Below are 25,471 nucleotides of genomic sequence, written 5' to 3' on the forward strand. Positions count from 1 at the left end.
GTACTAACAGCGTGGAGTCCGCTTGGGTCTTGGTCTCTCTCTCCCCGTCTCTCTTGCCCCTCCCCGGCTCTTGCTCTCTCTCTCAAAATAAACAAACTTAAAAAAAAATTACAGATATACATCTGGGTTTCTGTCTCAAGAGTGCTAATGGCATACGCTTGAGTGTTTTATCACGTCAACATTTCTATGGGATAGCTGGTTCAGTCATTTGGCTGATGGCACAGCCAGAATTACTGTTCAAGGCTATTAATACAACTTCTCGCATCAGTAAGACTGTAGCTGGTTGTCACATGATTGATGAGAAAACAAAAGCCTTCTGGGCAAAGCACAGCCGGTCGGCCTGACGAGGTCACAGAAACCTCACAGCCGGCACGCTACTGCCTCCTCTGGCTGTTCCAGCAGGACGTACCTCTTCATAATTTTTCGCCTCCACTCCGTGCTTCATGTCTAGAATCACGAGCTGATCAGGTATCCGCCCTGTTCCTGAGAGAGAAATCAAAAGCTTCATTGTGTAGAATATTTAAAATTCCGGGAAGTCACCCACCCCCCTCCCTCTCTCTAACCCCTACGCTCTCAATAGAGGGAAACAGCCGCGACTCCTCCCCCTACTCAGCTGCAGAAAATTCCTGGCTCTGGCTAAAATCACAAGCATTCCAGACAAAGCCTCGATCTGTGCGGGGTGGCGGAAAGCAGTGAGAATATGCTGCTGGCAAACATCTCTGAGCAGGCAGGACATAAGCCACTGCAGCTGGCACTACAGAGGAACAGGAGAGCAGAAGGGACGACATACGGACTTTACCAGATTAGGAAATAAAACTCAAGTCAAAAAGTATAAAATTGAGTAGCCAATAGGTAGCGGGCACCAACTCAGACTGAAAAGGTACACTTCCACATCTGAAAAGGCCTGTCAATTTTTGGGAAAAAAAAAAAAAGATTAATGGGTATACGCTAAGCTTGAATTTACTTAATATAAACATGAGTACTGAAAACAATACAGGATCTAGCTAATATTCCACATTAATTCGAACATTTTGGTCAATGGAAGGCCACTTCAGTAGGCTAATAAAATGTTATATAGGACGCACAAAACACTTAAAAGAGAAGAGCCCAAGAAAAATACTTGTAAATAAGAGTACAATTCTCAGGGATGCTTCTTAGAGAAATGTCTGTTTGGCATAGCAGGGCCAACAGAACTATGCTTGTATTAGAAAAAGTAAACTGATTCAGCTTGATCAAAAAGGAATTTAAACTTAAATCATCAGGTGGGAGAGAGGAAAAGACTCAGAGTCGCAGGCAACTGCTCGGCCCCAATCCCCTGGAATTCATCAATTCACCAAATTATTTATAAAATAAGAAGCTGCCTGCATGAAATTAGGAGTTTAGGGAAACAATGCCACTTAAGCATTGGGGTTCTTGAGACTATAAGCCAGAGAGAATGGTACTGTACCCTCTGCTGCCTGAACACTGGAGGTTTCTGATATGGACAAAAGTCAACTCAATAACTACTCAGTAAGAACTCACTAGGTGCTAGGACTGTACTGAATTACAATCTCTGCCTTCAAATAATTCCACGGGAATCTAAGACATGTATATGCATAACAACTACAGTGAAAATGCAAAGCAGAATGAAACTTTAAGAAAAAAAAAAAAAAAACAGTTCAGGGGCACCTGGGTGGCTTAGTCAGTTAAGCATCTAACTCTTGACTTCAGCTCAGGTCATGATCTCACAGTTTGTGAGATCGAGCCCTGTGTCAGCTCTGCACTGACAGCACAGAGCCTGCTTGGGATTCTCTCTCTGCTCCCCCCCCCCCCCCATGCACACACTCTCTCAATAATAAATACATTAAAAAGACAAAAAAAACCCCAAAAAACCCAGTTCAGATAATCTCAGCTATGAAATAAAGGTTAGAGAAGGGAAGGCAATAGTTGTGGACAGACTTCACTAAAGAGAAAGCACCTGAAGGCAAGGACAGAGTACTCTAGGTAGAGGGCAAAGTATGGGCAAAGGTTCAGATACTGAAATGAGTATGGCAGGTTTAAAAGACAGTAAAGAAGTTCTTTTGGATAGATTAGAAAGATCACTTGAAAGCCACAGAAATAAGACTACACAGGTAGGACTAATAAGAAACTAAGACAAGTCACAGATGCCTTTTGAGCATTAAACCAGTAAGTCTCCAAAACAAAACAAAACAAAAACAGTGGCACCCAGAGAGGTATAGAACTTTCCCCAAATCCCATGTATAATCCTGATCATAACATTGGCCCATAAGAGATGCAGTGCAGATTTTTGATTCTCCTTCCTCATTTAAAAAGTTATGTAACTGAATCAGCTCACAACCCCACCTGGTCCAATGATCAAGATACTCTCTTCCTAATAGACTCTTTCCACCACCTTTCTGTTGCCACAGCACAGCATTAAGCATTATTCAAACACAAGTGAAACCACAAAACCACAGACCTCTGGCTGTTCTCAGTCCAAACCATATAGTCTCTTGTAGAGACCAGCCAACTTATCTCCGTAGCTGACATCGTGGCCCTAAAGGGTCCCCTTTGTAAAAACAAAACAAAATAAAACAAAACAAACGAAGAACAAGAACAAAACCTTCTCTGCATTTCTCTGTCAAATGGACAATCTTTTTTTTTAAACTTACTTTTTTTTTTTAATGTTTATTTATTTTGAGCGAGAGTGCAAGAGAGAGCATGAGTGGAGGAGGGGCAGAGAGAGAGGGCAGGGAGAGAGAGGATCCCAAGCAGGCTCCAAGCTGTCAGCACAGAACCCGAGGCAGGGCTCGATCCCACAAACCGTGAGATCATGACCTGAGCGGAAACCAAGAGTTGGTTGCCTAACCGACTGAGCCACCTAAATGAACAATCTTTTAAAAGGGGCTCCAAACACTACAAGTTATCACATTGCCATATCAAAACAAATGAAACTGGAAACTGAGTGGGGACTATACTGTATATGTGTATACATTTATGCATATATATACATAATTTTTATGAAAAAAATGTTTTAATGCTTATTTTTTGAGAGAGGGACAGAGTACAAGTGGGGGAGGGGCAGAGAGAGAGCGAGACAGAGCATCTGAATAGGCTCCAGGCTCTGAGCTGCCAGCACAGAGCCTGATGCAGGGCTTGAACTCACAAACCAAACTGTGAGATCATGACCTAAGCTGAAGTTGGGCACTTAACCTACTGAGCCACCCAGGTGCCTCATACATATATATCTTAAAAACTAGTTCCTGGGCATCTATATGCACAGCATCAGCACATAAAACACTCAGAATAAAAGGTAAGTTCTACCTTCAAAGAGTTGAAAATTGGAAATGTAAGACAGACATACAGGAGACATTTAAATAACACAAAGCTGTGTGATGTATATATTCATACATATTCAAAGATGCCTAAATGATCTCATCAGTGAGTGATATACTATTTAGAGGAAGCCACATTAACCTCCTTGCTGTTTCTGAGGTATGCTAAGCATCTCAAGGCATTTGGCTCTTTCTCCAAAGTCCTCATTACTACCTGATTTATATTTACTTGTTTACTGTCTATTTGCGTCAATGAAAATGTAAGCTCCATGAGAACAGAACTGGTTTTATTCACTGCTGTATCCCCAACATTTGAAACAGCGCTTGGCACGTAAGGGCACTTAATAAATGATGTGTTAGATGAATCAATCGATTGAGAAACTGAGCAGGCTAGAATGGTTGAGGGAGGTAAGCTAAGGTAAAGTCATGCTTTTATTGGAAGAGAGCATTCCAGCAAATGAATGTATGTGATGTGTTTAGAGGGCAGAGCAAACTAGACCTGCTGGGACTGATGAGCAGCGGAAGGCAAGGCTAGGGCAAGAATATAAAGACTGTTGAATGCCAGGATGCCTACAATCTCTTCTAGCTCAAAAATTCTATGATTCTGGGTTTCCCTCTATAGCATAGGAACATTACTACCACTACAGAGCAGGGACAGCTTTTGAAAAAGGACTGACATGATGAAATATGTGTTTTAGGAGACAAATCTGGAAGTATTTGGATATATTAAGAGCAGGGATATCTGAAGCCTAATGACACAATCCAGGATTTAAAAGATTAGAGTTCAGATTGTGTGGTGACAGATACAGAAGATACTTTGAAAGAAGTATAAGCAGAACTCAATGATAGGCTGACAAAGGAAAAAATGATTTCCAAATGTGAGCCCAAGTAACTGGAAGGGTAGTGGGAACAGTGGTAAGCGAGAGGAATTCATTTGGAAGAGAGGCTCATGAATACAGCCTCTAGACGTTTTAGACATCTTGGTTTTGAGATAAGAGTGGCAAAACTATGTGGCAACGTCTAGAATACTGTTGAGACATCCTGGAACTGGCACAGCTGGGAGCAGACAGAAGGATATCAGTCATGAAATCACCAATAAAATCCTTTATTTTTTTATTTTTAATCTATTATTCCCTTTACTTCAGGCAAACTCCCTCAGCTTTTAGGGTAAACTGACCAACTTTAGATCAAAGGAATCAATTCTTGGTTAATTGTCAAAAGCAGGTGGTTGATCTGCCACTCCCGGGAATCTACTGCCACTCTTGGCAAAGGAGCTTGCTCTTCTAGGATCATTTGTTCTGAATATTCTACAAATGTAAAACTGCCAGGAGTCCTTTTGTTACTATACAGAGAAAGCCTGAGAATAAAATTAAATGGAGGCAAGGAAAGGAAGCACTAAGAGAGAGGTGGAATTCCAATGATACTGTTAAAACCCCAAGAACCAGCTGTGCCTGAGGTGAGCACCACACTGCAGACTTCCCAGTTCAGAGAGTCAAGGCAGCTTGAGTTTTGTTTTTATGTCCTGTCACCCCAAAGGGTCCCAATTAATGTAACAAATACAAATGCATACAGCCTTTAGAATCTAGAGTCCTTGAAGCTAACAAATGCAGAGTGAAAAGGAATCTGTCTTTTATTTTAACCCATTACAGAGCACAGAAGCCAACACGTAATTAGTCTAAAAGGTACTAAGGATAGGATCTTAGCCTTGAGATGCACAGAAGAATCCATAGCAAGATAGAACTAGGGAAATGCTCTTGAGACCAAAAATATTTCTAACTTTGCTATATATTGTCAGACAGACCTTATTTCTAATCCCTTAGAAAATGTGTCACTAGCATATAAATGTACTGTTTTCTAGCATCTCTACGAAATTCAACTCTATCATTCAAACCAAATGTCACATCATTCAAGAAATGCCTACTCCACGACATGAAGAACTCGGCTGATTAGCCAACTTTCACTTATATGTGTGAAAGACATATATAAGCAAATGTAGTTTCCATTTCCTCTTCCTGCTGGCCCAGGAGAGAAAGTTCATGCTCTAATTTGAGAGAAGACACTTAACTCAGGGAAAAACACTCTGATTACTTACCCTTGCTCTCAAAACACACTTCAAACATGTCATAATCTTCAGTGGTAAAGGCAAATTTCCCCTTGGTTGCATCTTCCTTGGAGTACAGAATATGACCAGCAGAATCTGTGATCTAAAAGAAAAAGTAAGTAAGAAGAGGAAGAAAATAACACTGGGGAAGAGAACTTACAGAAACCGGAGAAATTGAAAGAAACATTGTCTATAAAAGACAGTTGATGGGCGCCTGGGTGGCTCAGTCAGTTGAGCGTCCAACTTCGGCTCAGGTCATAATCTCACAGCTCGTGAGTTCGAGCCCCACGTCGGGCTCTGTGCTGACAGCTCAGAGCCTGGAGCCTGCTTCGGATTCTGTGCCTCCCTCTCCCTCTGCCCCAACCCACTCGCATTCTGTCTCTGCTCTCTCAAAAATAAATAAACATTAAAAAAAAAAATTAAAAAAAAAAAAAAAAGACAGTTGCTATTTCCCATTATGATGACTATATTCACTCCATTCCTAAAGACAAGAACTGGATTAGAAGATGAAACCCAGGGGCGCCTAGGTAGCTCAGTGAGCTAAGTGAACACCTCTTGCTTTTGGCTCAGGTCATGATCTCATGGTTTTGTGGGTTTGAGCTCCACACGGGGCTCTGCGCTGGCAGTGTGGAACCTGCTTGGGATTCTCTCTCTCCCTCTCTCTCTGCCCCTTCCCCACTCACACTGTCTCCGTCTCTCTCAAAATAAACAAACTTACAAAAAAAAAAAAAGAAGATGAAACCCAAATATAGCAAATTTTATTCATTCAAACAGTATCCACACTGACGGCTAAAACATGTTGCTGCTACAGAATGTCTTACCATACCCTAGGGCACCTGGGTGGCTCAGTTGGTTAAGCATCCGACTCTTGATTTTGGCTCAGGTCATGATCTCAAAGGTTCATGATATTGAGCCCACATTGGGCTCCTCTCTGTCTACCCCCTACCCCCACTTGCACATTCTCTCTCAAAATAAATAAACTTAAAAAAAAAAAAAAGTCTTACCAAACCTAAAAGCTGATACAGTTGATATAGATTGTGTTTATCAGCAAAAGTTCACCTTATAAAATGTATGCCAGTATCATTATCTAGAAACAGATATGTCACAAAAACAAAGCAGACAATTACCAAAAGAATACACTACAAAAGACATATAAGAACACATCTCTTCTGTAAAACAAACTCTGATGGAGAGGCGGTAGGAGCAGAGAATGGAAATGGGACACTGATGCAAAAAGAGAAGGAAAAAGGCACACAGAGAGAAGAAAACATTAAAAAAAATTAAAATGAGGGCTGAATAAAAGGTTTTAGGGCACATCTTCTCAATTCCCTAAGAATTAACAGTAGTAATATTAATCAAGTATCTTCTGCCATGAATGATGTTGATCATTAATTTGTCAATGCTTAGATCTGCACTGGTCATTCGGGATACAGGGATGGGATGTGTAAGACAGTTCTTATCTTCAAAGGGCTTAAAAGTCTAAATGAGGAGACGAATAAGAAATGAGACTTCACTATAACGTGAAAACTGCACTACTAGAGGTAAGTACATGTGCCAAAGGATATGGAGGTTCAGGGAATACACTGTAGAGAAGGTGACATGTGAGCTAAGTCCCATAGGATAAGCTGCAATTAAGGGGAAAATGGGGAGGGGGGTGCCTGGGTGGTTCAGTCGGTTAAGCATCCGACTTAGGCTCAGGTCATGATCTCGCAGTTTGTGAGTTCGATCCCTGCGTTAGGCTCTGTGCTGACAGCTCAGAGCCTGGAGCCTGCTTCAGATTCTACATCTCCCTCTCTCTATGCCCCTCCTCTGCTCATGCTATCTTTCTCTCAAAAATAAACAAACATGAAAAGAATTTTCGTTAAAAAGGGAAAAATAGGGGTGTAAGAACATTCAGGGTAGAAGAAATAGCAAATATGAAGACTGAAAAAATATATATATATATAGTACCATCATAATACTAATAACTAGTATTTACTAAGCACTTATTAAATGTTGAGTACTATGCTAAGTGCTTTATATGCATTTTAAATTTAATCTTTATTATAACACTATAGGTAAGAACTATTATTTCTCTCATGTTCAATAGCAGGAAACCAAGGCACAGAGAGGTTAAGTGGCTGGAGAGGTACTGGCCAGATCATGTAGAAATGCAACACCAGGGGCACCGGGGTGGCTCAGGCAGTTAAGCGTCGGATTCTTGGTTTTGGCTCAGGTCATGATCTCATGGTTGGTAAGTTTGAGCCATGCAGAGCCCGCCTGGGATTCTCTCTCCCTCTCTCTCTGCCCCTCCCCAACTTGCCCAGATTATAAACTTAAAAAAAAAAAAAAAAAGAAATGCAACAGCATGCTAAGGAGTTTAAACTTCATTTGTACAAAGTGGAAAGGCAATGAAGAATTTGAAACAGGAGAGTGATGATTCAGTTTGCAATTTAGAAAGATGAACCTGGTAATACCATGAAGACAGACTCAAGAGGGACAGTGCTAGAGATAAGAAGATGGGTTAGGACACTATTCCAGCACTCCAGGCTAGGAATGATGGGGAGAAGGGGATGGATCTGAGGGATTTTAAGGAGGAAGAGGTCATGGGACAAGACCAAAAAGTCAAAGCCTCCCTGGATCAACTGAGCAACCTAAGTGAATCGCACGGGCCAGCGTCAGTCCACAAGGTGGTAGACAATTTGGCAAGATGAGAAGATACACCGGTCTCAAGGGAGAAACCAATGACTGCCATGTCATGTTGGGTTTTCAGATCATTCAATTTTTCAAAAGAAGCTAGACATTTTAACTTTTAGTTGAAATCTCCTAAATTTTAGATCCTTACAGCCAATCCCAACATATGAAAAACTATGTCAAGGCCAAACAAAAGAGGTCTAGGGAACCAAGTTCTTCTGGGCCAACAATTTCTGACCTCTGCATTGGACAAGAAAAAAGGTGGCTAAAATCACATGAAAGCATTGCTGGGCAGCATGGAGGTCTCAGCTGAGATCATGGGCCATGGATTTCTAAGTGGCAACACTGAACAACCAGGATGTAGGAACAAAGAAAAGTAGTAAGTGATCTAGGCTTGAGGTTCTGCAACTGTTTTTGGAAGGATACAGGGATTAAGGAATTATGCTATAAACTTCATACATAATATTTATTAAATCTTCACAACAATCCCAGAGAGGCCCGTCTTATTATCCCCATTTTAATGACAAGGAAACCTAGTAGCCTGTTTATCACAGAGTTAATAAATTCTGTATGTGCATTTGAAGTAGTGGAAAATCCATGTTCTTCCTCCATTCCATGTTGCTTCCCCACAAAAGGAACGTGTGAAAGAATGGAATGCACAGATGATAAGAAAGACTAAGAAACAGAATGTGATAGATTCTCTGGGTCCGTGCAAATCAGAATGCGTAAGAGTCCTCTCAAGTGAGCACTGCACTGTTCAGTCTGCATTCTTCATCTTAGAGGGACTAGCAGGCAGCCGCAAGGTAGAGGTCCTGAAGCAGCAATAACTATATAATCTGCAAGGAGAAGGGAATACTTAGCCCTGAAGATTCCTAAAGGCCTCCTGTTCATGTGATACTTTTTCTCAATCAGCTAAAAGAAATGGCTTAAGAAAAGACTACTTTAGAACCTTGAATACACACGTATTATAGGGCAAAAATTGGTCTGGGAACTATTCAACTCCCAAAGTAATGTGTAGTCACCAATGTGACAGCAATGTGTTATTCTCCCTTTCTTCAGGATCTGTCACCCATTAGGCACTCGTATGTCCCTGCTCCCTAGCTCCCAAAGGCACAACGACAAAACTTTTAAGAGCAAGGAGGAAGTTCAGAAAGAATGACTGCGGGAATAACAGATTTTCACATTCCAAGCTGATGAAAAAACTCTAACTTAGTTTGGCTCCTATGAATAAAGTTACAGAAAATGTGGAACTTTTCTAAGGCTTACTTGGATAAAAACAAGCTTCCAGATTTGCTTACACTAGTTTAATTCCTTTTTCTCTTTAAAGATTTTATTTTACAGGGCACCTGAGTGGCTCAGTCGGTTGAGCAACTGACTTCAGCTCAGGTCATGATCTCATGGTTCGTGAGTTCGAGCCCCGCATCAGGCTCCGTGCTGACAGCTGGGAGCCTGGAGCCTGCTTTGGATTCCTGTGCCTCCTTCTCTCTCTGCTCCTCCCTGCTCGTGCTCTGTCTCTCTCTCAAAAACAAATAAACATTAAAAAAAATTTTTTTAAGATTTTATTTTTATGTAATCTCCACACCCAACATGGGGCTCGAAATTACAACCCCGGGATCAAGAGTCGTACATTCTACCGACTGAGCCAGGCAAGCACCCCTAATTTAATTCTTAAGGCAGTAGGAAAGGATTACAGGCTACTAGAAATGTTTAATGTAAATGAAACCAGTAGAGGACAGCAAGGAATAAGCATCAAGAACGCAGCACTGGGGCGCCTGGGTGGCTCAGTCAGTTAAGAATCTGACTTTGGCTCAGGTCATGATCTCGTGGTTCGGGAGTTCAAGGCCATGTCAGGCTTGGTACTGACAGCCCAGAGCCTGGAACCTGCTTAAGATTCTGTGTCTCCCTCTCTCTCTGCCCCTCCCTTGCTCACACTCTCTCTCAAAAAATAAACAAACATTAAAAAAAAAAATGCAGGACTGAACAGTCACCACAGATGCCATCATCTCCACAGTCAGGCAAGGAAAGAGGCCAGGTCTTTCCTAGGAAAAACCTAGGAAAAACACTGACCTAGGAAAAACAACCCAATTTAATTGTGCTTGGCTTATGATCTCTTTTATCTCTTAAGATATTAAGAAGGTTTGGGGCGCCTGGGTGGCTCAGTCGGTTGAGTGTCCGACTTCAGCTCAGGTCACGATCTCACGGTTCGTGAGTTCGAGCCCCGCGTTGGGCTCTGGGCTGATGGCTCAGAGCCTGGAGCCTGCTTCCGATTCTGTGTCTCCCTCTCTCTCTGCTCCTTCCCCGTTCATGCTCTGTCTCTGTCTCAAAAATAAATAAACTTAAAAAAAAAAAAAAAAGATATTAAGAAGGCTTTTCAAAAAAATTTACTAATTTAAGGACAGGAGCTTGAGCTAGGTGATAAAAAGAGTGTAGATTAAGTCACTAGCAAAATCCTTCATCGGGTATTTTGCAAAATGAATTAAGAAGCCTGCCATGTTCTTCTGAAAGACTTTGGTATAATCCATACCTCCAGTTGGTACTCAGAAGGGGTAAACATGGCTTAAGTAGTCCCTTGCTACAATGTGCACTGTACTACAATTATGGTAGAATCACTCGCTTTCATGGTTCTTTCCATGACATCTGAAAATATATTAAAGATTCACCTTCGTGCAAAGACTCAAATGCTTTACAAGAGGCTGAAGGCAAAGGAACCACCACTGCCTACCCCTTTTATCAGTATGAAATGTAATCCCGAAAGTGTGTGATAATGATCACAATTCCCTAAGGGCCTTCACATTCCTATATTCCCTATGACCTTCAGTTGGCACAACTGTAGAAAGGCTGTTTATTCAGATATTTGGAAATCCAAGCAAGCAACATGAGAACTTACCCTCCATGTTAAGCTCTTAAGGACTACTGGGCATTCTGAGATCCTAGAATTTTTCTGAAAATCAGGAGGTTTCCCATGTAGTTCATAACTCTGCAGCTATTTAGGAGCCACACCATCAATATTAGTTAAAAAAAAAAAAAAAACATATGCACTAACCCCAAAATAATTACATAAATCAGTAGGTAGCTAAGAAACAGAAAACTGAGCCAAGCTCAGTGACTAGCCAGAGCTGGCAAAGCCTAAAATCCTGAAATGATGGTTTTAAATTCCTAAAATTAAAATGTTCTAATTACAGATCACCTTAAAAAGTCATCTGGTGTCTCAAGAATTGAGAGATTCTACTTTTTTTCCTTAAATTCTACTAAAGTACCTTGGTAATACAATAAATAACAGCCACTTTTACCTCCTGTAACAGCAAGCCCTTAAAAGTTTACTTCCTTTATAATATTTATTGTAAGATTCTTAATTAAACAAAGGTCATATCAAACCATAAAATTCACCCATATGACATCAAGGAATGGGAAGTAATACAGCTGTGTTCTAGATAACACCTTCTGAAGAAAAGCAAATCAAAGTTCACAACTTAGTAAGTAAGGAAAAAGCGTTAATTCTATATGCGGGGTAGCTGATGTCAAGAATATGTAAATGCTCACACTGAAACCGTCAAAATAAGTGAAAATCCAGGTCACCAGGAAAATAAACTCCTTAAGAATTGGATTTTCTTGGACCATCCCAGGCAGTAACCGGAAAACAGGTTCTTGAGCAGGTCCTGCTCCTGGAGCCTGCTCCCATTTCTTCTATGAAACGTTCAAGATAATATGCTGCCTACTTGAAAAGGATCTTTAAGAAGCTTAGGCCCACACCTTTTGGGATGAGCACTGGGTGTTGTATGGAAACCAATTTGACAATAAATTTCATATATTGAAAAAATAAAAATAAAAAAAATAAAAAAATTAAAAAAATTAAAAAAAGAAGCTTAGGCCCATACTCTAGGCAAATAAATCAATTAGGAATAAAAGAAATTAGAGGTCACCTGCAGGAAGAAACAAATAGGCACTATCAAGAACCTGAATCCAGCAAATGATATGTACACAACAAATTTGGCTCTAAGTTTTCTGGAAGCCAAGATGAAAAGACTATATAAGAGAACCAAGTTAGGTTACACATCATTTGTTTTCTGATGATAGATAATATTCCTGGAACCAGACATGAAGAACAATTTATCAGGAAGGTCCTTGCAAAAGGACAGGGACCAATATCACTCTCCAATTTCAACCATAAACTTGCTAAGGATACAAATACAGTTCGAATAAGTACTTTTAGTGCTCCTCTATAATGATGTGCCTGACCTAATGCAAAGGTGGGACCTGAAGGACCTAGACGACAGCTCCTGTGCCAGGGTTCTCTGCCCAGCCCACCCCCCTCTTACTGCTCACAGAATTCCCAGACTTACTCTAAAAGTTGCAAGAAGACTGGAACTACTTTTGGCCACTTGCTGAAACCACAATAGTGTTAAAAAAAAAAAAAAAAAAAAGCCAGGAAGAGAGGTCTTAAAAATAATACTACCTACCCAGATCTTGGTTTCTAATACCATTCATTCTCCAATAAAAGAAAGCAGGGATTCTCGTAGAAATGGCTGATCCCGGACAGGGGCAGAAAGTTATACAAGATGAGTCTGTAGCACTTTGTAGTGCCAGAAAGTAAGAAAGTCTCAAAAACAGAACAAAACAAAACAGAAAATAAGAAGGAGGGTATGTTAAAGGGCTCCGGGAGCCAAATGAAAGAGCTCCCAACAGCCCAAACTGAAACAATGTGAGCAACAAAATAAAGTAGTATTGGACTGTAACCCAAAGTATAAATATTCATGAATCCATACTGATATAAAGCATTCAACAGAGACAAATCTCCCAGGCAGAAGACTCAATTTATGTAGAAAACAGCACCCTCAAGAAGACTGAGAAGACCTCCCCACTCCTTAAGCGTGGGCTGTGTATAGTGACTTCCTTCCAAACAGCACACCAAGGAACAGGAGAGAAAAAGTAACTTTATAGTAGAGAAACCTGACAATAACACTACCTTAGCCAGATGACCAAGATCAACAGCAACAGTGGTAAATCATGCAGATAGCATGCTCCCTTAATATGATGTAATGAAAATGGTCCTTTACCTCCGTGGGCTTCCTCCCCAAAACCCATACTCCCAGCTTTATCATAAAGAAAACATGATCAGACAAATCCCAAGGGGGGGGGGGGGGCATCCTGCAAAATACCTGACCAACACTCCTTTAAACTCACAAGATCTTCAAAAACAAAGTCTGAGAAAGTGTCATGATCTAAAGGAGCCCAAAGAGATATGACTAAATGTAAAAGATCTTAGATGGGATCCTGGAACCAAAAAAAGGACATTAGGTGAAAACTAAAGAAATCTGAATGAAGTATGGACGTTAGTCAATAATAACATCTTAATGCTCTAAAACTGTTCTAAAATTAAAAGTTTGTGAAGCACCTGGCTGCCTCAGTCAGAAGAGCATGCGACCCTTGATCGCAGGGTGGTGAGTTCAAGCCCCATGTGGGGTGTAGAGATTACTTAAATAAATTAATTAAATTAAGTTTGTTTAAGGGGCGTCTTGGTGGCTCAGTTGGTTAAGGGTCTAAGTAGGGTCCGACTCTTGATTTCGGCTCAGGTCATGATCTCACAGTTGTAAGTCCGGGCCCTGCTGTGGGTTCTGGGCGGACAGTTCAGAGCCTGCTTGGGATTCTTTCTCTCAATCTCTCTCTCTCTCTCTCTCCCCTCCTCCACTTGCACTCTCTCTCTCAAAATAAATAAGTAATTTTTTTTAAAGTTTGTTTTAAAAAATACTATCCAGAAAGATGAAATCAAATGCATATATACACATGTGTCTGCAGATTCTCAAGAAACTTATAGGCTACTCAGAGCCAAGCAAGCATCAAGCATTTTCACAAACTTTAATGAGGGACATACAAATAGTTATTTTGGACAAAGTCCATATCTACTCCTGTAAAATAACATATGATCCACAGGGAAGGTGGCAAGTCTGTCTTTGTATTGACACAGGTCACACATTGCTTTCATTTGCTGAATCAGCTCCATACCCCACCAGTCCCAAGAAAATGTTTAAAAAACAAAGCAAAACAAAACAGGGGCACCTGGGTCTATTGAGCATCTGACTCTTGATTTCGGCTCAGGTCATGATCCCAGGTCGTGGGATCGAGCTGGGTGGGCATCAGGCTCCACGCTTAGCATAGAGCCTGCTTGGGATTCTCTTTCTCTCTCCCTCTGCCCCTCTCCCCTGCTCGTGTACACAATCTCTCTCTCTCAAATTAAACAAACAAACAAACAAACAAACAAACAAACCCATGCGTCTTTTCCAGAAAGGCTACCATAGCAGCAGAGGTCAATCAGCTTGCAGCTTTGCTGTAGATGGTGAAAATCTGACGATGTAATTTCCCTCAATTAGGCTCCTACTTGGACTCTGTCTTCTTCAGGTTGACAATCAGTCTGTGGTAGAACACGTGACTATACAATGTGTGCATATTATTTTAAAGGTAACTATCATTATAGCTTCTGAATGACTAACTCAGGAATTTAGAAACATCAGGACCCTTGTACAAGTTCTATACACTGATAAGAATGAACTAAAACAGAAACACGTATCCTTTTCTCCCTTTGAAAGACAGTATAGGATAACAGACTGAATGTTCTAGAGTCAGACCTCAGGTCTGTGATCAAATCACAATTGTGCCACTTACTAGCTGTAAAGTTTTGGGTATATTCCTTACTCTCTCTGTTCTTCATATGTAAAATAAGGACAGTAGCACATACTCTGTGAGATTATTGTGAGGATTAAATTTATTTATTTATTTATTTATTTATTTATTATTTTTAAAGGTTTTTTTTTTTATTTTTTTAAACGTTTATTTATTTTTTGAGACAGAGAGAGACAGAGCATGAACAGGGGAGGGCCAGAGAGAGAGGGAGACACAGAATCTGAAGCAGGCTCCAGGCTCTGAGCTGTCAGCACAGAGCCTGACGCGGGGCTCGAACCCACAGACCGCGAGATCATGACCTGAGCCAAAGTCGGATGCTTAACCGACTGAGCCACCCAGGCGCCCCTGTGAGGATTAAATTTAATACAGGTATAAAAAATAATAAATAAATAAATTGGTTAATTAATTCAACACATGTAAAGTGCCTAGAAGAGCGTCTGGCACGTGGCAAGCACTTAAGTGTTACTATTACTGTCCTTTTCTCATGATGGTAACTATTTGTTAGTTGTAACGCAGAACTCCATAAACATTTAGGTCACTAACCATACTTTCGACCTAATAGTGTTACTAGATGGCAAACTATACTATAAAGTACACTATCCTGACTAAACTCAGGGACAATTATGGCCCAAATAGTTACCGCGTGGAAAGAGAAAAAGACAAAAGGCAAAATTCTCAAGGAAGCAGCCGCAAGATTTGGAACCTGAAGACAAAATGTCTGACGAAGCAAGGATTCAATGAAACCTTTTAGCTGCTAACAAGCTACAGTAAGAAATACAAGATGACACCAGCATTTCTGGCATGTGGTTTTTGTTTTTGTTTTTTTTTTTTACCTGCCAAGTAATAACCTACAAGCAGGACCCAACAACCTTAGGTGCAGGGGGAGGGGAGGGGAAGAGAGGACTGTGTGCATGATCTGCGGTTGCAGGCCTGCCTCTACCCTTCTTTTGGTAAAAGTTCACAAGTGAATCTTGAGCCATGGGATCTACTACCCTAAGACATAAAAAAGCAGAAAGAACACCAAGTCACTGAAGATGCTGTAGTTTTAGACTGGAAAAACAGTACAGTAGTCTCCCCTCATCCTTGATTTCCCTTTCTGTGGCTCCCTTACCTGTAGCCCGCTGTAGTACGGAAGCAGATGACCCTCCTTCAGATGCACGTTCAGGTCAAGAGTAGCCTGGTGCTACTTCACAATGCCTGTCATTCACCTCACTTCATCTCATCACATAGACACTTCATCATCTCCCATCACCACAGGAAAGGTGAGCTACTACAAGTCACCGATGTTTTCAAACTTGAAGAACACAGGTAACGGATGGCCTAGAAGCTATATATCTAATGGGCATAAAATGAATTTACCCTGATCTTTCAAGCAAGAGCCAGTACCAACCAAGTCTATCGACTGCATCCCTGAAATCCAAGGATCACATGTAGATTCTACCCAGAACAAAGTCAAACTTAGAAAGGCCTCAAGCAGCATTAAACAACACTAGCTTCTTTCAAACTTCCAACACAATTCAACAATGATGCAGTGCGGCATAGTATTGCTTGAGGCAACTTGTAGAAGTGTTGAAAACTAGAAATGAGAAATTTCCAGGGGTGCTTGGGTGGCTCAGTTGGTTAAGCATCTTGATTTCGGCTCAGGTCATTACCTCTTGGTTTGTGGGTTGCGATCTGCACTGTCAGTGTCGAGCCTGCTTGGGATTCTCTCTTCCTCACTCTCTGGACAACCACCCTCAACCTGCCCCCCCCCCCCCCCCGCCACTTGTGCTATCTCTGTCTCTCTCAAAAGAAAAAAATAAATAAATAAACTTAAATTAAAAAAAAAAAAAAAAAAAAGAGAGAGAGATGGGAAATTTCCAGGCACTGTATATGGTAATGGATAGATGCTCTCTTCCTGCTTCTATCAGCATTTGCTACATTAACTCAACATAGTCATGCGTGACTGGGTGGGGGTGGGGATGGAGGGATGGGGGGTGGGGGTGATGGGAGGGAGGAGAAGTTGGGGGAAGAAAGTAAGAAAGAGGGAGGAAGGGAGGGGAATGAGAACGAAAGAGCAGTTGCTGCCCTAACAATACTACTGCGGGGGTGAAGCCAGATCAAATGTTTTTTTTCATACTGTTCCAAAGTTATTTACGGTAAAAACCTCCAGCGTGACCCTTTCAGGCACAAACAAAGCCTTGTTCTTTCTTAACAACTAGTCCCTTGATTTCCCACACATTACGTTGAACAATGAGGTTGGGGGCACAGGATAAAGCAGATGACATCAACCTCCCTCAAGTTGGAGGCTTGTTTGGGAGCCCAAATTCTGGTCCGTGGCCAGCTAGCTGATTTCACAGAAGGCTCTACTTGTCCAGGCTGCCAGACTGAGTATGTATATGGGGGCAATGGCTCAGGATCAACCACCAGTCAGCAATTCACACAAGAAACAGCATAGAAGACACTGTACCCGCTAGATTACCTTTATAAATCTTTTCCATTTTCCTAGAAACTAGGCACAGTCTCCAGAAATCATCATAAAGACATGGCATAGCAATTTCGATTTTATTTTTATTTATTTATTTTTATTAGAGAGAGAGAGAAAGAGCACAAGTGGGGGGGGGGGGGTGGGAGGAGGATATCCCAAGCAGGCTCCATGCTCAGTGCTGAGCCGGACATGGGGCTTGATACAACTCTGGAATCATGACCTGAGCTGAAATCAAGTGGGAAGCTCAACGGACTGAGCCACCCAGGCGCCTCACCAATTTCAACATCTAAGCAGCCCCTTCTCTAGGTCAGTTCAAAACAGAGAAGGCTGTAGACAACTTTTCACCGAATAAGAGAAATTTAAATGAAGTAACATGATGTTTACCTTTTAGAGAGAAGGAACACAGGTCAGAAATCAGAATATACTACAAAAAGAAACTAGCTTTTAACACTATTAAATGTTAATGTACCAACTGGCCTTCTGTACCAAACCACCTATTTATTGAATTGTTTCTAACCCACTGGATGATAATCACATCACATGTAAACCTAAAAGAGACAGATTTTTCTCAACAGAAAAAGATCAGTTCTCAGTATAGATTCCAGTAATAATAAACGGAAATAACTGTTCCAAATAAAGTAGTCTCAAAACTATATCATATATATATATATATATATACACACACACACACACACACACCCCAATCTTTTCATACAGCTTCAGTTGGGGGTGGAAACAGTTAAAAGCCATGGTTTCCCAGCTGCCAAGATACTTCTTGATCATTTTTAGGCTTAAATTATGATAGGCCTATGACTCAAGGCTGAACTCAAATGATCGGTTTGGCTTTCTCATCTATAAGCTAGTTGGGAAAGATTGGCACCACAACTGGGTATAACATCCAAATAAAAAATAATTACATTTAGCAAAATGAACTATTAATTAGCATTAGCACTCTTGAAAAAATGACAATGAAAAAAAGTTAGACCAATTAGATTATTTGGAAGAGGCTGAAAAAGTATACATCATTTCAATTATTACCATTAGGCTTTTCTTTCCTTTTGGGTGATGATTATGACAACTCTTCACAACTGCTTTTTGCACTCTGTAAACTATTTGTAATGTACAAATCACCCTTAGGCAACAACTCATCTCATCACCTAAAACTAATTCATCCTCCAATTTGCACTATTAATAAGCATTCTAAATGATAAATGGTATTGGAGCTTATTAAACTATTATGATATCATCTAGTCTTAATGAAAATGTGGTTTTCAATTCAAAATCAACAGAGTTGAGATTCTGAGTTCCTACAACAGGCTTCTTATTATGGGCCTGAAGCAATGAAAAAATTTCTATATTCACTATAAATGATGAGTCAATACATCCTGCTTCAATTTTGTATAGCAAAGTCTTTAAATCTGATACTGTTCAGCCTGAGTTAGCCTCATTTTGTGAAAAAAAAAAAAACAAAAAAAAAAAAAAAAAACAAACCAGGGAAGGGTGGTATGGGATAAATTCACTGGAAATCTCAGCACAAAACACATCTTAATATAGGCCTGAAGCAGAAATCTTTAGAGTCCCGCCCATCATTTCAATCCATTTCCATTCAGAGAGGCCTTCCCTGACCACTCAGATGCTCTACCCCTCTGTTACTCCCTACCCCCTAGTGTTTGATTTTTCTTTATAGTACTTGTCACTAGCTGCAACTGTGTGTGTTTTTTTAACCTGTTTTTGTTTCCAACTAGAACTCAAGGGTTTCGTCTGCTCTCCATCCCCATTTCCCCAGCTAGGTCTGGCATATACTAAATATTAAAATATTCATTGCATGAATAGGAGAATCACAAACAAAATCCTCAGAATTCTTCTCGTTATAACATTCTTTATCAGGTCACTGCAATGACATACGACAGGGGAGTCAGATTAGCAATTTTCATTCAGAAGAGAGGAAACAAAAGAGTAATAATATATATGACCTGAATAATCCCCTGAATAATAAAGAACCACCTCAATTAGTCCTTCCAACACTTCTATGAGATCTATCATCGCCCTGTTACGTATCAGGGACTCAAGGAGAAGGGTTAAGTAATTCCCTCGAGACCATACACCATGTAAGTGGTGGAGTTGCTGAGATTTGAACTCAAATCTGTCTAACTCCACATCCAGGGTCTTTCCACTCAACTCTTATTTAATAAGGCTAATATACTTGACTCAGTTGTAGAATAATGAGTATACAGTACATTGAACTTAAGACACAGGGATGAATAAGACACGAAAGACTTCACAAAGTAAGCACCATGCTACATCAAAAGTGCCATGTCAAACAGGTTATAAAGAAGGCACACAGAAGGGGTGTGCAGCCAAACACTGGTCCAGATTAAGAGAACACTGCATTCAAGGAACTGCACGAGGTTCAGTACGGTTGGAGTCAGGAGTGGGAGGAAAGACATGAAGAGGAAGGAAGAGGAGAAAAAAAATCAGAGATACGGCTAGGACACTGCCAATTCATTTGTCCATTAATTTCTGATGTTGAAGTCCTACTATGTACTATGTGCCAGGCACTGTATTAGACAGGCATTTCAATGGCGAATGAAATACAATCTCTGCTCAAGGAGTTTAGAGTCTATGTAAGAAAACACAAAAATGTGTATATGAACACAGAACTACAACATACAGTGATACGTGAAAACATTGATATATTCGCTGGACATTAAGGTACTCCCTGACAGGAAGAAAGTGCATTAGGCCAATCGAGGCACTATATTCACAAAGACCCTTATGAGAGAGACTGCCTTATTCAGAGCAACAACGAAATGCCAAGTCCGGTTGGCTAAATTTTACACTACAGAAAGCCTCCAGCTCCCCTCTTAACCTCAGCCCAAACCATGGCTGCTTGAACCAAGGATGGACAAAACACCAAAGAGAAGACAGTCAGTAGGCTGTGAGAAACCTGAAATGTGGCCTGGTGTATAAAAAAGAGCTGAACCAATCAGATTCTCTCACTCAAGAGGTATACTTCAGAAGCAGAAATGATGCACAGAGAATCCTTGGGCAGAGTGTGGGGCACAAGTGGTCAAAATTTAAAAGAAAGTGAATAGATGCTATGAAAAAAGGTTGCAAACCGTGATAAGGGACTGGATCAAGCCCACAAAAGTGTTCTGTGGCCTGAACAGTATATTACATTTTTTAAAATGACACCCAGCTTGTGGTCTCTAAAATACCATTCCCCACAAAAATGGACAGAACTCCTTGGAGGAACCGCCACTTCCAGGTCAGTGGTTGCGCAGACGAAAGATGAGCCTAGGATACCTTGTTCCACAAAACAGGGAAGCTATCAAACCCTAATGGGGTTGTGTTAAAATAAAAGGCTACAGGAACCAGAGGGACATGTGAGCCTAAAGAAAGAATGCAAGTGATAAAAACAATGACTCTAAAAATGGAAATAACAAAAAATGATTTCAGTATAATACTTCATTAAAATAACACCTTCTTCAGACTACATTCAAAATGACAAAGGCAACTCTCTCTTACTCTGAAAATTGTCAATTAGAAGGAATGAATTCTGCATTTATCCTGCCTTTTCTACATGAATTAAAAATTTTAGGGTAACCAAATGATTTTAAAAGTTGATGAATTCTTTAAGAATAATTCCAGCTAAGGGACACCTGGGTGGCTCAGTCAGTGAAGCGTCTGACTTCAGCTCAGGTCATGATCTCGTGGTTCATGGGTTCAAGCCCCGCATCAGACTCCGTGTGGTTCGTGGGTTCGAGCCCCCATCAGACTCCATGCTGAGAGCTCAGAGCCTGGAGCCTGCTTGGATTCTGTGTCTTCCTCTCTCTGCCCCTCCCCTGTTCACACTCTGTCTCTCTTTTAAAAATAAATAAACATTAAAAATTAAAAAAAGAATTCCAGCTAGCAAATATGGAAGGAATAACAAAATTAGAAAATCATCATTACACAACCTTAATGAAACAATAAATTTGCACAACAGTCAGCAATAGACTCAGAAGTAAAAGAATGATGAGAAGCTTTACAATGGAGACTTTGGGCTGCTACCACCTTAGGTAGGTAGAATAATGCCCACCTCTCCAAAGATGTCTACACCCTAATCCTCAGAACCCATGAATGTGATAGTACATGGCAAAAGGGGGTTTGCAAGTGTGATTAAATTAGGGTCTGTGATAAGGAGATTATCACAAGGGTCCTTATAAGGGAAAGAGAGAAGCAGGAAAATCAGAAGGAGATGATGGATGGAAGCAGAGGAGGGAGGGGGAGAGAGACGGTGGGAAAGAGGGAGAAAAAGCAAGATTTAGAGATACTTATTACAGGCTCTGAGGATGGGGGAAGGGTCACCAACTAAAGAATGCAGGCAGTCTCTAGATGCTGGAAAAGACAAGGAAATGGATTCTCTCACCTAGAGCCTTCAGAAACAACACAGCTTTGTTGACACCTTGATTTTATGACTTCTAACCTCCGAATTGTCAGATAAATAAATGTGTCCCGTTTTAAGCTACTGAGTTTGTGGTGATTTGCTACAGCAGCAGTAGGACGCTAACACAAAGGTGAACCCACTGATCAATCTTAGCACTGAGAGGCACAGAAAGTACTGTGTGCTTTGCTGCGATGCCGCATGAGGCATACAGCACCCACGAAGTACTCTTCACCAAAAAGATAAACCTGAAACTAACTGCAGCAAATCTTAGAGCTGATTCCTTTTACAAGAAACACGGGGAGCAGAAAGAACTGTTTGGATGATACCTCAAGGAAGTAAACAGACAAAGCCGCAGTATAGGACATTTTACGGACAACTGACTGACAATACAACTGCCAAGACTCGATTAAAGAAGACTTGAGAGATCTATGAAATTAATTTAAAAACGTATTTCTGAGACAAGTGGAGAAACATGAATATGAATTGGGTACTACTGGATAGCATTATTAATTTTGTGAGGAGTGAGGATAGCCACATAACACCGTGACTACGTGCTTAAAGGAATTCATGCTGAAGTGTGCAAGACTGAAATACCATGATATCTGGGATTTACTTTAAAACAATTCGGCATATGGGCACTAGGGCGGGTCAGTCGGTTAAGCATCCGACTTTGGTTAAGCATCCAACTTCCGGCTCAGGTCGAGATCTCTTGGTTCATGAGTTTGAGTCCCACGTCGGGCTCTCTGCCATCAGCGCAGGGCCTGCCTCAGATCCTCTGTTCCTCGCCCTCTTTCAGCCCCTCCCCCACTCGTGCTTGCTTTCTCTCTCTCAAAAATAAACATTAAAAAAAATTCAGCATAAAATGAGAAGGAGAAGCAGTTTCGATGAAACAAGTGTGGCAAGACCCTGGTAAGTATTGAGTCTGGGTACTGTATTCATGGCGGACTGACCATACTCTTCTCCATAAAACTGCAAACAAACCATAACCAAACCAATTTGAATCAGTTGATGACATTTAAAAATCAGGAGATTTCACATCAAAACCTGGATTTCTGACTTCATGTGAAAAATTAGATGTGGCAACAAGGCCTACATCAAGAGATCGGTACTGGCTACCCCAAATTAACAGTTCCCAGCGTCTCCCAGGTATCATCACTGCCACTGTTTATAATCATATCTGTCCCAATTCATTCATTTATGTTGCCTACCTGGCATTTATTTGGGTTTAGGATCCCAGGAGTAATCCAATTAAGCTGGTTAGAAGCAAGAGAACGAAGCACACGTGGGGAGACCAACTGAGTGATGGCAAAATGTTAGTGTTGTTGAGGTGTCTCCAGCAGTCTTGGAGGCGATATAATTCACATGAGGCCATAAAGCTAAACTATGCTTCCTGTATTTATTAACAGCTTACTAGAAGGCAGACCAACAAATGCTTGAGATTCTGGAAAATATGAACATGAAAATAATTCCTGCCCTCAGAATACTAACAATCTAATAAGAAAGACAAGGTATAAAGACAAATAGCTACAATATCAGATGAAAATAAGTTCAGGGTACTGTTCAGGGTGGCTCATACCTAAAATGCAAAATGGGGAGTGACCAAATACATAAAGCTCCAGAAAGAGATCATAAAGAGCGCTACAGAGCACGCTGGAAAATTTAAACTTTATCAGATGAGCAACAGTGAGCCACTGAAGGGTTTCAAAATATAAATATAAATCAGAGGGGACAACACTGGAGATGAGAGTAACATCTCCTTTATTGCTCAAATTCTCTTATTCTATGCACTACATCCTTCGAGGAGTCAGCAGCATGACTCTCAAAACGCTGTATCTAAACCTCTAAAATTATATGATCACAGCTTTCTTGGTCAGACAGAAGTTTGGTATCTGAAGAGAATAATAAAAGAAAAGGTCACTGAGCAAACCCCTAAAAATAGTTTATATCTCCCAAATAAAATATAAATAATTACCACTACTGGGTTCCAATACCTTAAACATAAATTATGGTCTTACTATACCCGAAGCTCTATTAAAAAGTAAAAAGGTTTCTTCCTATTTAGTCTAAGACCCATTTTTCTTAACAAACTGTGCACTTATCCCGAATGAATAAAACAATCAAAGCTTTATGGGTATCATATTATATTAACTTTTCAAAGACAGCGCTGGTCATCCTAATGGCACAAGAGGGCCAAACTGGCATTACGGTAGTAGTTTGTCACCATCAACGAATACTGTTGAAATCTTGCATAAAAATTGGCCAAATCCAAACTCTGGGGTACCATTAAAGAAAATACTAGAGTGACCATTTTGTGACCAACGATCGACTTTAACCAATCACAGGTATTACAAATAAAAAGCAAGGCGAGTGTAAGACTGCAGTCCTTTTCTTTCACCTTACTCAACTCCCAAACCAAGAATTCCAGCTCGGACATCAATTTATTCTACATCGCTCTAAGCCTCAGTCTGCTCACGTGTAAGATGAAACCAACGGTAACGAACTAAGTAGTATCGTATGTAACGTGGCACAGGACCTGACACACAGCTAATGCTCAACAAATAACGGGTTTTATTATTCACGGTAAGCTTCAGCCCTTCCATGATTTTCCTGCAGGTTTCAGGGGGTCTGATGATGCCAAGCCCGACACATACTCAACACGCAGAGGCCTCTTCGGAGAAACAAGTTCCAGTTCAAGATAACTAGGACCGGAACACTTACAGGACCCCGACCACGACCAAAGTCGAGGCCGCCCCAGCTCAGCGGTCACCACATCCAGCAAGGCCTCGCGGCCCTGGTAAGGGCTCCCTGGCATTGGCGCCCCGCCCCGCCCCGCCAACTCCGACCAGCCGGATGAGGGGGCGGTCTCGACCGCGCACCCATCGCGCTTCAGGGAGGCCAGGCCGCCCTCCAGGCCCCAGGCCGCCCCCCCCCCACCCCATCCTCGGTCGACGCCTACGGTCTTCCCTCCCCGCGCCGCCCACTGCCGCACCTTGAGGTGGGTACGCAGGCCGCCAGCGCCCCCAGACTGGTCGGTGATCTCGTACGCGCCCGTCACCAGCAGGTCCTTGTGGATCTCCTCGCGGAGGCACTTGCGGGAGTTAACGGGGAGATGAAAGGAGATGGCGAGCACCGAGCTGGGGCCCAGCAGGAATAAAACCAGCACCGCCAACGGGGAAGGGCCACGCTGAGCTGGTGGGCCAGACAAACCAGACATGGTGCCGGAGACGGTTCACCTCCTTGGGCCTCTACCGCGCCGGAACCGGGAGGTCCCACGTGACTCACCTCTGACCGAATGCCGTGAGCGCCATTTTGGAGACTGGCAAATAAATGAGGACTATATGATAAATCTCTTGAAAGGGAAAACAGGATATGATACCACGTAATATCAACAAATTAAAATGGTTAAATTCGGTTTTCTAGAAGTTTCCCTCAAAAGTTTTATTTTTGTTAACCTTAGTAACCGCTCAGTCAGCCGTAACAAGTGTGGGCAGCCCTGGAAGTAATTCTTTTTTAACTTCCGGAAGTAGTGCCCGCGAGTTTTTAAGGTCGGTGATACCATAGCAACCAAGCACCAATAGGAAACGGCCACAAAGGCCCTTGGTTAGTCCCGCCCATCGGCCTCCAAGGCCCGCCGGGCGGGGCGCAGGCAGATGGGCCTTCCCAGCACCTTGCTGCCTTGGTGACAACTGACACGTTGAGCACTAGAGAAGAAAACTTCGGGAGGCTGAGCGGAAAGATTCTAATTTGGCTATTAGGCGAGCGGAGCCAGTATCTCAGATTAGGTGTATGGGTTACCTGATGAATGTGAGCTG

General features: G+C 41.5%; 1 protein-coding gene across 1 annotated transcript in view; it reads right to left on the bottom strand.

Annotated features, from left to right (window-relative positions):
* The window catches only part of TMED10 (transmembrane p24 trafficking protein 10), a 41,289-nt gene extending 16,359 nt beyond the window's left edge, over positions 1-24,930 (bottom strand). The window contains exons 1-3 of the mRNA XM_027066183.2: positions 24,649-24,930; positions 5,407-5,518; positions 410-483 (exon numbers count right to left, since the gene is read on the bottom strand). Of these exons, the coding sequence (XP_026921984.1) occupies positions 410-483; positions 5,407-5,518; positions 24,649-24,873 (411 nt within the window). The 5' untranslated portion in view covers positions 24,874-24,930. The remainder of the gene's footprint in view (positions 1-409; positions 484-5,406; positions 5,519-24,648) is intronic.
* Between the last annotated feature and the right edge of the window lie 541 nt (positions 24,931-25,471).

Source organism: Acinonyx jubatus, chromosome B3 (assembly GCF_027475565.1).
Source record: "Acinonyx jubatus isolate Ajub_Pintada_27869175 chromosome B3, VMU_Ajub_asm_v1.0, whole genome shotgun sequence".
NCBI lineage: Eukaryota > Metazoa > Chordata > Mammalia > Carnivora > Felidae > Acinonyx > Acinonyx jubatus.